General features: G+C 41.4%; 6 protein-coding genes across 8 annotated transcripts; 3 read left to right on the top strand and 3 right to left on the bottom strand.

The window, feature by feature from the left end:
* The first annotated feature begins 1,275 nt into the window (after nt 1-1,275).
* On the top strand, nt 1,276-4,182 carry LOC132788304 (zinc finger protein indra). The gene is made up of 4 exons (XM_060795637.1): nt 1,276-1,353; nt 1,416-1,738; nt 1,820-3,004; nt 3,094-4,182. Exons 2-4 carry the CDS (start codon nt 1,598-1,600, stop codon nt 4,009-4,011), a joined length of 2,244 nt encoding a protein of 747 aa, XP_060651620.1. The 5' UTR covers nt 1,276-1,353; nt 1,416-1,597; the 3' UTR covers nt 4,012-4,182.
* A 13-nt stretch (nt 4,183-4,195) lies between these two features.
* On the bottom strand, nt 4,196-9,933 carry LOC132789335 (uncharacterized). The gene is made up of 4 exons (XM_060797274.1): nt 9,583-9,933; nt 8,597-8,669; nt 6,036-6,305; nt 4,196-5,971 (listed from the first exon to the last, which is right to left on the bottom strand). The coding sequence occupies exons 1-4, from the start codon at nt 9,634-9,636 to the stop codon at nt 4,512-4,514; spliced, it is 1,857 nt and encodes a 618-aa protein (XP_060653257.1). The 5' UTR covers nt 9,637-9,933; the 3' UTR covers nt 4,196-4,511.
* A 291-nt stretch (nt 9,934-10,224) lies between these two features.
* On the top strand, nt 10,225-11,513 carry LOC132794113 (uncharacterized). Its single transcript, XM_060804369.1, has 3 exons — nt 10,225-10,341; nt 10,403-11,170; nt 11,242-11,513. The coding sequence occupies exons 1-3, from the start codon at nt 10,333-10,335 to the stop codon at nt 11,455-11,457; spliced, it is 993 nt and encodes a 330-aa protein (XP_060660352.1). The 5' UTR covers nt 10,225-10,332; the 3' UTR covers nt 11,458-11,513.
* A 104-nt stretch (nt 11,514-11,617) lies between these two features.
* On the top strand, nt 11,618-12,484 carry LOC132794114 (augmin complex subunit msd5). Its single transcript, XM_060804370.1, has one exon. The coding sequence runs from the start codon at nt 11,695-11,697 to the stop codon at nt 12,457-12,459; it is 765 nt and encodes a 254-aa protein (XP_060660353.1). The 5' UTR covers nt 11,618-11,694; the 3' UTR covers nt 12,460-12,484.
* LOC132794117 (augmin complex subunit msd1) lies at nt 12,456-13,207 on the bottom strand. Its single transcript, XM_060804372.1, has 2 exons — nt 13,105-13,207; nt 12,456-13,043 (listed from the first exon to the last, which is right to left on the bottom strand). The coding sequence occupies exons 1-2, from the start codon at nt 13,139-13,141 to the stop codon at nt 12,619-12,621; spliced, it is 462 nt and encodes a 153-aa protein (XP_060660355.1). The 5' UTR covers nt 13,142-13,207; the 3' UTR covers nt 12,456-12,618.
* A 42-nt stretch (nt 13,208-13,249) lies between these two features.
* LOC132794118 (acyl carrier protein, mitochondrial) lies at nt 13,250-14,668 on the bottom strand. 3 transcript variants are annotated; one of them, XM_060804376.1, is made up of 5 exons: nt 14,523-14,668; nt 14,305-14,461; nt 13,890-13,979; nt 13,648-13,779; nt 13,250-13,526 (listed from the first exon to the last, which is right to left on the bottom strand). In XM_060804376.1, exons 2-5 carry the CDS (start codon nt 14,449-14,451, stop codon nt 13,347-13,349), a joined length of 549 nt encoding a protein of 182 aa, XP_060660359.1. In that variant the 5' UTR covers nt 14,452-14,461; nt 14,523-14,668; the 3' UTR covers nt 13,250-13,346. The 3 variants fall into 3 exon arrangements, with proteins under 3 accessions (XP_060660359.1, XP_060660358.1, XP_060660356.1); XM_060804375.1 differs by lacking the exon at nt 13,648-13,779 and having other exon boundaries at nt 13,875-13,979; XM_060804373.1 differs by lacking the exon at nt 13,890-13,979 and having other exon boundaries at nt 14,523-14,667.
* Between the last annotated feature and the right edge of the window lie 87 nt (nt 14,669-14,755).

Below are 14,755 nucleotides of genomic sequence, written 5' to 3' on the forward strand. Positions count from 1 at the left end.
CCGCAATACAAAATGTTGTAGAAGAAAACGGGCAAAGCAACCACACGCCTGGAGGTCAGTCGACGTTGATCGGGTTAAGCAAATCAAGTTTACAATAGCTCAGCCATCCGCACAGCAGACTCAATTACAACCAATACCAAGATCGGCAGTAGCAAAACATTAATTAATTAACAATCAAAATGAAGAATATCGCTTTGATGTTCAGCTGAATTCATTTCTAAATTCGAGTTCAAGTATAACTCCCAAAAGTGATGTTGAAGGCAACATCAGAGAGATGAAACCACCGCCAATCACAGTTAAATTCTTAATGTGGCCAATTGCTTAAGCATATCACAAAAATGTTTGATTTCCTCCCAAACAACAATTCGCACGACACATCAATTGAAATAGTTAATATGCCGTGCTTGGCAATGGCAGCAAATCGCTACTGTACTCGTAAAGTGCTGGCGCTCACTTTTTTTCGTTTCGTTTTGTTTTTTATTTATTGATTTCGCTTGCCAGAAATCAATCAACAATTTGTTCGCAGGCATTAGGAGCCAAGCAATTGTTTGCTTGGCCTTCATTAAAATCAAAATCACAAAAAAAAAATTGTATTTTGCGAACTTGAGCCACTCGGACGTAATTACTGTCAAGCGGAATCGGAATCGGAATCTGAATTCCATGCCAAAAAAAAGAGAAAAATAATGCAAATGGAAACAGTCCGGCGGCTGCCTCGAAAAGTCCAACGACTCTTGCGTCAAGTGCCAAATGTGGCGACAATTAGGCTTAACGAGTGCCAAGCCGAGCACACAACTGGCCCAGAGAGATAGATAAGCTTCTGCATTTACTGACACGTTTCTGCTTTAATTGAAATGGTAACAAGGTATTTTTGCCCTGGGGCGATGACTTCTATATACTCATTAATTGAGTAGGCACTACTTAAGTGACAACGCCAACATGCTCATTTGATTAGCCGACCTATTGTGTATCACTTTTTAATTTTTTCGAAGTTCAAGTCGTTTTAAACAGTTTGTAATAAAAAGTGAATTTTCAGAAATTTTTATTAACTGAAGTTAATTGAAGATTTCACAGTGTTCTTTTATTCAAAAAACCGTTTTATTTATCTAATATATAGGTGTGACCGGGTGGTGACACTCTGGTATATTGGTATATTTGTATAGCGCTTCGATAACAATAGTTCCAAGAACCAGTTCGAAAATCGATAGGTGCCAAAGCGCTTATCGAGTAGGCTAAATATTTCAAAATGTTTACGAACGTAGCAAACATCGATGATTTCATAAAGCAAGAAAAATTAGTAAATAACATCATAGTATAGTGAGTTATAATATTCAAAATATTTTGAACTTTAAACAGGTAAATTAAATCATTGATGTAACAAATTAAATTTGTTCTTATTCTGCTTTTGCTATTAACAGCACGGTCCCACTTTTCTTCTTCTTCTGCTTTTGCTATTAACAGCGTTTCATTGATACTGCCTTTGCGCCAACTTAACGTAAACATCGGACGGTCACATTGTTCGTGAAAGAAGAAGGCGAGAAACGTGCTGCGCCAAATATATTGTCAACCAACTAAAAATATAATAAAATTAGTTTAAAAAATGAGTGGAAATGTAAAGAAAGCGGTGGCAGTTTGCGACTATTGCAAAACTGAGAAGGATAGCAGCCAGATCTATTCAGGCCGCAAACATTTCGCGGGGTTTAAGATTGTTGACATACTTAAAATTATCACCAAACTCGAAGTAAGTACAGTCGAATAGATGAGAAATAGAAAGTTGCTTCATTCCCATGTGGTTGCATATGTAATCTTGACAACATTACAGATACCAACAAATACGCCCATCAAACTGTGCACCATGTGCATTTCAACATTACATGCCACAAGCGGCGTCATCGAGCGTGCCGGTGAAATGATCAACCATTTGGTGCCGCTTCCTAAAAATCAGGCTGGTGTTGCCAATAAGACCAATATTGAAATTAATGATAAACCTATACAGGTGCCAAGTGATTCTGAGCCAGAGGAGCCTGACGAACCGACACGTCAAGAGATATTTAATTCACCATCCAAAAACATGGCGGCCACAAATGGAACTTCAACGGTGTTTAAAAAGCAATTGGACAAATCTCCAAAAAAACAACTTTTCAGCACTGGAGGTCCCTCTAAACTGAACGAAAGTTTGAAGCACGTGATAAAATTAACTCCAGCTGATGGTGCTGCTAACAAGAGCACAGCCTTTAGTCAATTGTTTGGCAACAGTGTAAATCATATTTCTGATAGCGACGGCAGCAGCGATGAAGAGGAAGAGGCTACCAAGGGGCCCGAAGAGAAGAGGAATATTGCCACCAATTTCGAATGTAAATTGTGCGATTTTAAATCCGTATATCCCAATCCCATGAAGATTCACATGAAAACTATACATGACCAGAAGCGCCCTCGCATCTACGATTGCACGAAGTGCCACAAGTGTTTCGGTTTACTTAAAACTTTGAAAGTTCACCTGCTAACACATGGAATGGTCGAGGAGAAGGAGAAAGAGAATAAGAAGGAGAAGGAGAAGGGAGCACCCGATGTGACACTTGCGCGGCTGACCGCTTTGAATCCAAAACCAAAAGGCTTAAAGAATGGAGAGCTTACGTTTGCCGTTCAGGACACCAATTCATCCACTCCAAAACCTGGCGAACCTCTAAAGGTGAAACCGGTGTCAATCAATTCATTTAAATGCGATATTTGCCACGAAGACATCAAAGGCATTAAGGCCTTCCAAAAGCACATGACGATTGTGCATAACATTGAGAAGCCTAAGATCTTTAAATGCCCTGAATGCGAATCTGAGTTTATGCACAAGAGCACCATGGGGAAGCATATAAAAATGAAGCATGGCGAAGGGGCGGAGTTGAATGTTCCGCGCCGTCGCAAGACTATCGACGAGCGTGCACTACTAGGTAACATGGAAGGTGGCGAGAAAATTAAAAAAACCAGCAAAAATTGCGGCTCGTCGCAAGACAGTTGATGTCAGCATCGCTTTAGCTGGAATGTCGCAGGCCAAGAACAAAAAACTGCCGCAAGTCCTTGATGAAATGAACAGTGATGATGTGACACCTAAAAAAGCCAAAGAAATCAACTCAGCAGCTAATCACCGAGTCGCTCAAGTCATCGCCAAAGATCGCCAAGTTGAGTGACAACAACAACAAAGAGAACGCAGCCAATCTGCAGAATGGCACGGCAATTGAGGAGGAGAAGAAAAACATATCCAAGAAAGACATTGATGTAATTGACACCTCACAGATTACACCATTAAATACTGAATCGCCGAAGAAGAAGGCCAAGAAAGACGGCGAGGTGCTAGCCTCTCCGGCACTAAGCGTTGGCACACCAAAGAAGACCAAACCGAAGAAGGACAAAGATGGATTCGCCACTCCACAGAACACACCAATCGCCACTCCAAACAAGGTGAAGCGCAAGAAGGATACACTCGACACATCACAGTTGTTGATAAACAATGGCAATGAATCTACCTCCGAGACGCCCAAAAAGTCAAACAAACGCAAGCATAAGCTATCGGAATCATCGCCAAAGCTTGTTATCGATGAGGACTACGAAGATGAGACCACAAAGCAGAGCCCGCTCAAGAAGTCAAAACAAGAAGAGTTTATAGACGATGATATCATACTATTCGAGGAGGTGAATTCGAATCCATTGCCACATCGCCGTGAAATGCTCGAATCCATGTCACAGGACAGCATCGATACCAGCTCCGCATTGTCCTGCAGTCAATGCAACAAAGTGGTGAGCACCCGCAAGCGTTTGGATTCCCACATCCGTAAGAAGCATTCGGGCCATCTCAAGTGTCGCGAATGCTCACAGAGCTTCACACAGAGCAACGACTTTGTTGGCCACTTTGCTAACTGCGTTGCTTTCGAGCGCTTGGCATGTGGTGTGCAAAACTGCGACAAGGTCTTTGCAGCGGCGAATTTCCTTAGCGCACATCTTAAAAAGAAACACAAGTTTAATTAAGTGACGGACCAGATACAAGATCCATAATGGATGGAAACATATCCTAATAGTTGTTAGAATATAACGTTGCAACGTTGGCCATTTGAAGGATGTCCCACCGACTGAGGTCTATTTTTAATTGTTTGTATAATTTTACTTAGCATAAACTTTGTACCTAAAGTACAAAAAATTGAAACAATAAACATAGACATAAAAAAATTTCAATTTTGTTCTCATTTCCATATTGTTTAATTTGCAGATAACATAAACAATAAGCACAAATGTAATTTCAATAGTAATTCAACAAGATAGTGAGAGAGAGCAGTAACCATTTAGATACCCTAGATACAATACAATACAATCTATATAATTGGGACTTTGCATTCCAAAAACAAAATGTTTACGCCGAGCCCGCGCGTAACAAAACAAAACATATTGCAAAACAATTTACTAGTTACACTTTGCTACTTAATGTGTACGATGAAGATGACCATGACGATGAATTGAGATGAGATTGGTCCTCAGGATCCCACCTTGCTGTGAATTTCAGCCTGCGCCACTTTCATCACATCCAGGGCACCCTTCTTGATGAGATGCTCGGCCAACGTCTGGCCCAATTGATTCGCTTTCACATAGATCTCTCGGCTGTAGCACGCATGCTGATAGAGGCCACAGTACAGATTGTCCACATCCTCAATCAGTACGGGCAACTTCAGCTGCTGCGGCTTTGGCTGCTCCTCATCGGCGTAATCAAACATCTGCACCGTCTTCTGCAGGAACGGACACTTGGCATGTCCCGAACTCTCTGGCGCAGCCTCCAAACCGCTGCCTTGATGCATGGCAGCAAATGGACACTTGGAAGACGTCGTTGCCGTCACTGTCGCCGTCGCTGTTGCATTGTCGGGCACATCGCCAATGGGCGAAGTGGCGGGCGCGGGCAAACTGGCCAAGTGCGTGACGGGACATTTCCCCGCGCTGGCGTAGCTGATCTTTGTCTCGTTGCTAACGAACGGACACTCGCCCATGAAATCCTGACCCACATTCATCTTCAGCGGACAGTGAGCATCAGCAGCCGTCGCATTTGCATTACTCGTATCAGCATCGCCACCACCTCCAGCATCGCCGCTGCCGTTGCCATTGGCATTGTTCGTATTGTTGTTCTCATGGCCAACCACGGGACATTTGCGCGCCAAGTCAATGTGACGTTCGAGCAGCTCATCCATGCTGTACCCGGTGACGTCGGCATCCTCGCAAATGATTGGCGGACTTCCCTGTTGTCTCGGACTGTCCGAGCTCGAATCGGAACCAGAACCGGAAGCACTGTTGTCGTTGCCATTTCGTGCACGTTTGTTGGCAGGCGGCGAGTCGCAACTGTTGCTGTTGTCATTGCCATTTGTCAACGCCGTTTGATTCTCATTGGCGGCACGCTTGCGTCGCTGCTCCTCGATCTCTGTATCGTGCAAGGCACAGTCCAAGTGCTCGCGTATCTCGATGGCACCATCAAGGCTCCAAACAGCGCCCGTTAGCGATAGGCCAACTTCCTGTTGCAACGTCTGCTTGTTGCCATTGCTGCTGATGCTGTTCGGTTCTCCCTTCAGTTTGCTCCAGACAGCGACGGGCGCCGAGCAGCCGCCGCCCAGCGTCTTGAGGAAGCTGCGCTCAGCCAAAATGCGGCATGTGGTATTCAGGCACATAAGTTTCTGCAGCATGGCAAGCACCTGGCTATCATTCGCCCGACATTCCACGGCTAAAGCACCTTGACCGACAGCATAAAGCAGATCCGTGGGCTCCAGCACCTGACTGACGCGACTATTCCAGCCCATGCGCACCAGACCGGCCTGGGCCAGAATGATGCCGGCAAACTTGGAGTCCTTGGCATCCAGCTTGGCCAGACGTGTATTCAGATTGCCGCGTATGTCGCAGACCACCAAATGCGGATACTGACGTCGAATCTGTGCCGTGCGACGCAGCGAAGAAGTGCCTAAGAAAGGTGCAGAGATTGGTTAGATGAACTCGTATTAAAATGCTGTTTCTTGTTGACTTACCAATCACACTGCCCTCGGGCAGATCGGCAATGGTGTGACCCTTGAAATTCTCACGTAGCACCAAAGCATCTCTCGCATCTTCACGCTCCAGCACAGCGCCAACGGCCATTCCCGTGGGTAGCGCTGTGGGCAAATCCTTCAGCGAGTGCACCACAAAGTCAACTCCTCCATTGCGCAGCGCATCCTCCAGATCGCGAGTGAAGAGACTCTTCTCGCCAATCTTGGGCAGTGAAACGTTCAACACTCGATCCCCAAACGTGGACATCGTATCTGTAAATTAAATCAAAAAGAGGTGGAACATTTGAATATTTAATCATTGGCATAGTAAATATTTGATATGCAACTCTTCTTCTTCATCACACTCTTCCATTGGCCCCCATTACTGCTGATGATTGTGTAATGTTATGTCATCTAGTGCTGATAAGAATGCGACTCTCCAATCAAGCGAAACAAGCACGCGACGCGAGTCTCCGTACGCTCGATTTATGTGCCCCTTTCCCAAAATACGAAATGGCACGTTATCAAGTTTCTTTTAATTCATTATTTTTTATCGCCACGCAATGCAAGAGGAAGCTATGTATTTAGTTTATCAGTTGCTGAATTTGCCAAACAGTTTCATTTGAATAAACAGTGGACCCTCGCTAAGTGAAACCTATACATGAGCTTAATTACAATATGTTTGAACTTTTTGACTGTATATTACTAGACTTTAATATTTCTGAATATTTTAATATAGGGAAAGAAACTAATAATAATAATAAAACTTAAGATAAGGTGATTTTAATATAAAGAAAGAAACTAATAATAATAATAGCTAAAATAAAATACTTTTTCTTGATCATTAGAATTGACGCACGTCATTTTTTTATTATTAGAAAAGTATTGTTTTTTTAAATTTAAATTAATATTTGATACAAAATAATAATTTCAGTAATGATTAGATTCTTGGTATCATTCTATGAAGGACCGGATATAAGAAATTTTTACTTATAAAGGAGGCAGTACTCATTTTTTGCTTTTCTAATAAATCAAATATTAAACCCTACTAAGAATTTTAATTAAAAACAAGTGACATCTATGTGCTTCAATTCTAATAACCAAGAAAAATTTACCTTATTTTGAGAATCTCTCAGAAAGTGTTTCAAAAACATAATTTTGTTAAATTTGTATAATCATTTGAATATTCTTTTTGAAGTATCATTAAATATCAAATATTTTCGCATGTGAATTTATTTTCAATCATCATTCAAATAAGAAATAATAAAACAATTTTAAATGCAAGTTAACAACAAGTTAGTATAACCAAGGACTAGCAGTGTTCATCTGTCAAAGTAAAACTGTAGAATCCATTTAAATATGAATACATATACAGCATTTAAACGAGATGTTGCGTGTTGCCTTCAAATGACGCTGCAATTGATTAACAATTAGCCTCTATAAATAGCTGGGGATTGAGATAAAAGTACAGTAGATATGCCGGATACCTTAATGGCTTAGGTAACACAATTGGCAATTACAAAAGGTGGGGGAGAGCATACAAAATTCGTACACTTCGATTAATAAATGAATATTATTCGAATGGGGGAAAGGTTCAAGGTCTGAAAACACCATAAAACAAATTAATATTTCAAACTGGTTTAAACTCAGGTTTTGGCTAAGTAAAACCCGTATAGAATTCGGAATAAACATATAATATTCTATGATTCAGAATAACTCAAGCGCTAGTAAAAATGACAAAACAAATAGCAACTCTAAATGATTGTCAAATTGTTATAGTTTGATTAGCAATCAGTTGCTAATAAGATAATGGCCACAAATACTGGGATATCAACTATCAAATATGACGCTTAATCACTTTCGCAAAAATATTTAAGTTTAAATCATGCTTTTACTGCAATCTTTGGAATTTTAAAAGAATTATAAAGATTTGCTAACTAAGATTTTGCAAAAGCACGTTGGCCAACATGATGAAACACTGATAAAGTGAGTAACTGTGTGCTTTAATCTAAAAAACAATCGTAAAAGTTACTTGCCAATAAAAACAAAAAAAAGAACTCATAGACATTGACATTGAGCAAAGTTTGGCAAAACGGCACGAGAAAGAGCCGCAAAAACAAATCAAAATAAAAATAAAATTAGTTCACCAATTTCGAATGCGTCGTGACGTGCTCTACACACATATACATACATACATATGTATGCAATCTACATACATTAATATGCAAGTATTGAAAGTACGTATAAGCATTGGGGGCTACTGTAAACTATGTAATCTCATTGAATTTCACGCAAGCTTGAGATAACAGAAATTTTTGCTGAACATTGTTATACTCGACTTTGTGAAATAGATAACGCAAATAAACGTTTTGAGTTTGCTAAAAATACAAAAAATTCTCATGAGTCACGATGAAGCATAGAAATATGAAAAGTGAGCTGCGTTAACGAGTAACGAGTAACGAGGATCACGATGACAATGGCAAGAATCTGTGTAAGTTAAACATGTGGAAAGGAGACAGCAACAGATCTCCGGTCGCTGTTCCACTTTCGCTTTCACTACTTACGTATTTCGAATTTCTGCTTGGGGTAAAGTTTCTGCAGGCGTCCAATGACATGCTTAGTCTGAATTAATGCAAGCTGCAAGAGAGAGAGCGAGACGGGTATTGATAATTGAGTATGAGATAAACATTTAAACGGATCTAAATGAGTGTAAATGTAAACGAACTTGTTGTTGTTGCCAATTAAAGGCAAAGGTGTCACACGATTGTCGTTGCTATGGCTCAATGACACTTTTTTGAATTAATATAAATGAAACTAGCAATTAGCAAATGTAATTTTCGAGTGTATTCAAGCAAACACTGCGGCCTTGATGTAGCCAAGCAATCCGAGCAACTCCATGGCAAAGCCAATCCACAGCGAGCACGACTAATGTGCAAAGGTGGCTCAAGAAATTAAAAAACAAGAAAGCTACAGTCGAGTGGGCTCGACTGTAAGATACCCGCTACGCACTTTCTATAAAAAAACAGAAAAGTACGGTATTATTCTGAAAATAATGAATATAGCAAAAAAAAAAAAATTTACCGAAGGGTAAATTGCTATATCGATATACTAATACATTAAAAATATGGAGTACAAAATATCCCAGATTGTCAACCAAAGCACAAAGCTATAATACCCTTTAAGAAGCGGGTATCAAAATATTTGAAACTTCAAATATCACGAGACAGATGGATTTTAGCGATTGCCGCAACTGAATAAAGAGCAATAGCAACATTTCAAAACAGCAGAAACAGTGCGTGCGTGAGAGCTGCGCGGACCTGAGCTGCGATTGTATAACAACATTAACCAAAAAAAAAAAAAGCTCTGTTCGTCGCACAAAAACAACATACTTCGGCTGCAACGTTGTTGTTGTTGCTGTGGGAGCAACAAGTCTTCAAATGGGAACGAGCAAGCCAGCGATAGACAGACGGACAAAATACAAAAAAAAAAAAATGTGCTTGAAATCGAATGCATATTGTATGTACAAATAAATTTTATGCACATTACTTACCTCGCTTTTACGAGATCCAACTCGTATGACCTTTCCCTTTTCCTGCGGAGACATATCTTTGTGTTATTGCACAATTTACCCTCGTGGACTTGCTTTTTGTGCGTTTGTTTGGAGAAAGTGAATATTAGTGATAGGCTTTTGGGGTCACACACAATTGCGTTGGACAGCGGCGGCGTTTAAACGATGAATGAAAATTTGAATTCACTGACTATAGAACACACATTATTGTATTATTGTCATGTAGAGTTTGTACTAAAGGCTTAAAGTCAAATAATTTATTTAATCAAATGAATTTTTGCTGGGCGGTCCTACGTCCGAGCAAAAAGCGAGCAAATCATCTACTGGCACTGACAATCAGCGTGCCCGCACGTCTGATTACCACATTATACTTATAGATATACCAATATATACTGCAGTTTCTTATTGGATATTCTTTATGGTATTTTTAAGCAGACAAAAAAGCGCCACTATTCAAACGGCTGTAGTTATTCTGCACAAATGTATCGACAGTAGTTAATATAATTGTTAATATAAATTGTTGTACCTATTCATATAATACAAAGTGAACTTTGCTTCAAGAGATGAAGTATTTATGTATTATATGGTTAGTGGTCTTATGAAAATGTTATTCATAGACTGTTTAACATTTTGGTAAACTGTTAATAACATGGCAAAAAATGTATTGTTCACTGGTCTGTTAAAAAACAGCTGTTTGTAAACAACAGAAGATTGGACAACGGCTTTGTTGTCATGTTTCTGGTAAGAATTATTATTTTAGCCTTCAAACAGATAAATAAAATGAAAAATTTATTTTTAAAAGTTCATAAGCCGTCCCATGGGGACGCTGGACAATCGCATGCGAGCTGTGCGCGATCGTTTGGGCGACGATTTCAACAGCAAACTTGACGAACTACATCTGAATGCTTTGAGGACTGGTCTCGTGTCGACAGCGGACTTGCAGGAGGCTTATCGCAAGGCACGCGAAATCAACAACAATCAGAATCGTCTCAACCTGTTGTGGCTGTTGGGCATCATATTTTTCATCCTGGTTGCGACACCTGTCTTCTATGAAACCATTTCGTTCCTGCTAGGCGTACGCTGCTTCCTGCCCAACAATCATCTAGTCTGGGAAGCCACACGACCCATAAGCGATTGTGAGTTTTGCAAGGGTGTATCTGCCCCTCTGATATTGCCTAATCTGACGCGCGAAGAGTTCGCGCGCTATGCCTACTCGTCGCGTCCCATAATCGTGAAGAAAGCGGTCGCGAATTGGCCAGCACAGCAGCAGCTAAACTACAGTTACATCAAGCAACTGTATGAGAGTGTGCCCGGTTCGCTGGATGACGTCTGCCAGTTCCAGCATTTTAATTCCGATCTGAAGTCATTGCGACAGGTCTTTAAAATGTCTCCAAGTCGCGCCAATCTCAGTGAGGGTGCTCCCTGGTTTGTGGGTTGGAGTGTTTGTCATGCCACGGTGCTGGCTGAGCTACGCAAACTGTACCCGCGTCCTCACTTTCTGCCCGTCGATGCTGAGATGCCCAGCACGGACTTTATACTGATGGGCTACGAGCAGGGCGCCGTTATGCATGTAAATGAACTTTTAAATCTACCACTTAATCATGTGAAATCTATTAAATCGCTCTATTCTCTCTTGGACAGTTGGACTATATACCGCGTCTCATGTGGCAGGCGCAGCTGCAGGGCAATAAGAGCTGGTTCCTTACACCAGCGCCCGAGTGTGATCATCAATGTCAGTCGTTCTTCTTTTATGTGGAGCCTGGCGATGCAGTCTTGGTGGATACACGCATCTGGTATCATGCAAACACCATACCCAGAGGACAATTCTCATTTACCGTGCAATCGGAATACGGCTAAGAAAACCAAAGTCTGATTCAAGTTTAAATCTAAATTTAAGTTCTTCCAATCGATAACACAAAAAAGTCGCGCCATAATATATCGAACAACGATAAGTGCAAAGCCAAAAGTTTTTCTTCCAATCGACAATCAACAAAAGAAGCGCCTTCATAAATCGATAAGCGATAACTGACTGTCAACTTAAAAACAAAGCCATATTTTCCGCATTTCAATCTAACACATAAAAAACAAACTAAAATGGAAGCTGGTCACGCAGAATTTGATTTCAATGAATTTACGACTAAATTTCACAAACACTTTAAGCAGAGTGATATAAACCTTAAAGAATTGTGCATTACCAGATCAGTAATGAAGATGGGCGACGCCTTCAAGAGCCTGCAACAGCAGATGGAAGAAGAGGCGGTTCAGACGACACCAACGAAGCAGCTGAGCACAGTGGCCGAGTACGCCGAACTCTTTAAAGTGCTCGACACCTATCCCAGCAATTTGCAACGTGCAACGACCCAAAAGAAGCGGGAGATGCAACGCAGCAATTCCTCGACACTGAAAGTCAATGATACACAGGATCAGAGCAGTATTAATAACAATTCCACCGCTGCCTCGACGACTTTGAACAACACGCGACCCGAGGATGAACGGAAGGCAGCTGAAGTATATGCAGACTTTAAGAAGTTTCAGCATAAACTCCGTGCTGTCTATGAGGAGGCAGCTGCTCTCAAGCAAGCTCAAACGGCGCACATGAACTCCATAGCACAGCTGCAGCAGTTTGCTCAGCAACTGGAGAAGCTGTTGCCGTCATGCGAGCGTGAAGCAACCGATGCCTTCACAGCCAGCGAAGAAGCAAGCTTAGAAGCCATTGCAGAGAATCTGAAGCAACTCAATTATATGCGTTCGCAAGGCCAACTCGCCCAGGTAACAAACTGCAACGAGTCCGCCTTGGCACGCGTGGAAATCCTGGTTGAAGTGCTCTCTTACACGCTCATGAAAATGACTGCGGCTTAATAAAATATTAATGGAATATATTAAACTATTTTTGTATCTTCTCCCACGGTCGGCTTCAAAACTAGTTGTACATCGATTCATTGCATATATAGACATTAATTTCCATGTATCGAACACGCTCAAGTTTTCCTTGCAACAATTGAATAACCGTGACTTAAATTAAAACTCCTCATCGTTTTCTTTATCCGATTCGGCCAGTTCCTCTTGCTCCTGCAAGTTCAATTTCATCTGGTTAATGGAGTCACAGAATGCAACCAACTTGCGCACGCTGCTTCCTAAATATTCGGCACGCTGACGGTAGACCAAACAATCATCCAGAGTGCCGCCTCCAACTTGATTGTGATCCCCGCCCACAGTTTGTTGCATTAGCTGTTGAAATTGTTCCAATATCTTCACAATTGATTGCTCGCAGTCTGGCTTAAAGTTGTAAACATTCTTGCCCTCATCTGTCGTTGTCGGCGGCGGTGACGAAATTGTCGTCTGCAGATTGTTTTGTGTTTCAAGATGCAGCAGCGTCTTATTGGACTTCTCCATGATCTCGCTGATCTTGGCGACTTGCCATTGCATAGTCTGGCGTATCGCAGCTGCAGAGCGAATAATTTAAGAAACCATTTGTTGTTATTCTGATGTAATTAATTAATTTACCGAGACCCGCCAACATTTCGTCAATTGCTTCCGACATTTTGAAAGTTGTTTATGTCAGCTGTCAAAGCTATCGTTATCGCTGGATATGAGAGAACTGCAATTGGTAATCGAGGGATCGAATGAACACGTTTATCGATTTCATATGTTGGGTTAACGTTGTTTTTTATTCAATTATTCAAATTAAATTTGACGTTTTTCATTTAAAATTAATGTAATCTTTTTCATGGGCAATTGCATTACATCTATTCATATACATCCTCCTTGTCGGCGACGTATTTAATGATGTCGGCAGGTTTGAGCAGCTTCTCTGCATCCGAATCGGGAATCTCAAAGCCAAATTCATCCTCCATGGCCATGATGACTTCAACGTGATCCAGCGAATCCAAGCCCAGATCATTGATAAAGTGCGAGTCTACGTTAAGCTGCAAAAATGTAAATGGGAATATAAGTCACCGATTTTAATAAACATTGCTGTTGTGTTTTCGTTCAGTTCTTTTTTGGCAGGCAAAAATTCAACTGGCAAAGGCAATCTGGGATCTTTACCTTGCTGGGATCGACTTTATCGTACAGCTTCAAGACGAGCAAGACGCGCTCGTTGATCAGCTTGAGCGACAATGGCGGTTTCGCCGAGTAACTGCGCACCGATTGCGTTTGCCAGCGACCTCTGCAGCTGTCCTGTTTCAAGGAGTTTGTAGGAGGGATGCCCCAAAAAAGAGAAAAGAACAAAACACACACCAGGTTAATTGATTCTTGTTTGTGGATCATTTTACCTTGTCGGCAGTCACTTTGTCGTAGGCAGACACTACTTTCAGCACACGATGCTCAATTTCCTCAATGGTATTTCTAGCCGAATAATGGCGTAGTGTGAACTTATTCTGCAAGAAGGGGTCAAAGAGTTAACATTGATTGATGAACTGGTTCAACAATCTTTCAGCCGATTGCCGGCGGCAGCTTCAATGTTGTCAAAACAAACATCTGTAATTATGATGCAATCTGCTTTTGGCGAAAATGTCAGGTCGGCACTTATGTTATCGTACGTTGGACGATTACCGCAAATAATTATCTACTATCTACAGCTGATGTTAAAAACACAGAATTGAAAGGTTTTGCACAATGAGGTTAGGGTGCAATAAATATGCAATTGCACCACCTTCCTCGACGCTTTTGTGCTCCCCTTGAAATGTAACATTGATCGCTTACTTGGGTCAGCATAGTGCTGATGGCCGGCACAGCAATCCGATGCATCATCCTCGATTGTGATTGAAGAGCAACAGCGCTGGCGAGGCGAGCTGTGCTCAGAGCAGCCGCGAATCGGCCGCAGCTACGAGCGACTTGTGTGAACGACATCTTGGATAACCTGGAATGCGAGTGTAATTAGTGAAAATCCAATTGGCACGCACGTTTCACGCAATATTTACACTGAATTTGTAAGCGCAGGGCCCCAAGATTATGTAAAAGTTTCTGGAGTAGCAGAACAGAGATGTTGTTCGGTGTGACCAAGTGTACTACAACTGGAATATACTTTTTTAATTCGCAAAGTGTGCCCAAAGTATAATTGCCGCTTTTAATTAATTGCTAAGAAAAATTCCGTGGGGATACACTGTTTTGTGAGGTGACCAGCTGGCATAAATCAAAAGTGCTGCTATCGATT

The sequence above is a fragment of the Drosophila nasuta genome, chromosome 3 (genome assembly GCF_023558535.2).
Source record: "Drosophila nasuta strain 15112-1781.00 chromosome 3, ASM2355853v1, whole genome shotgun sequence".
NCBI lineage: Eukaryota > Metazoa > Arthropoda > Insecta > Diptera > Drosophilidae > Drosophila > Drosophila nasuta.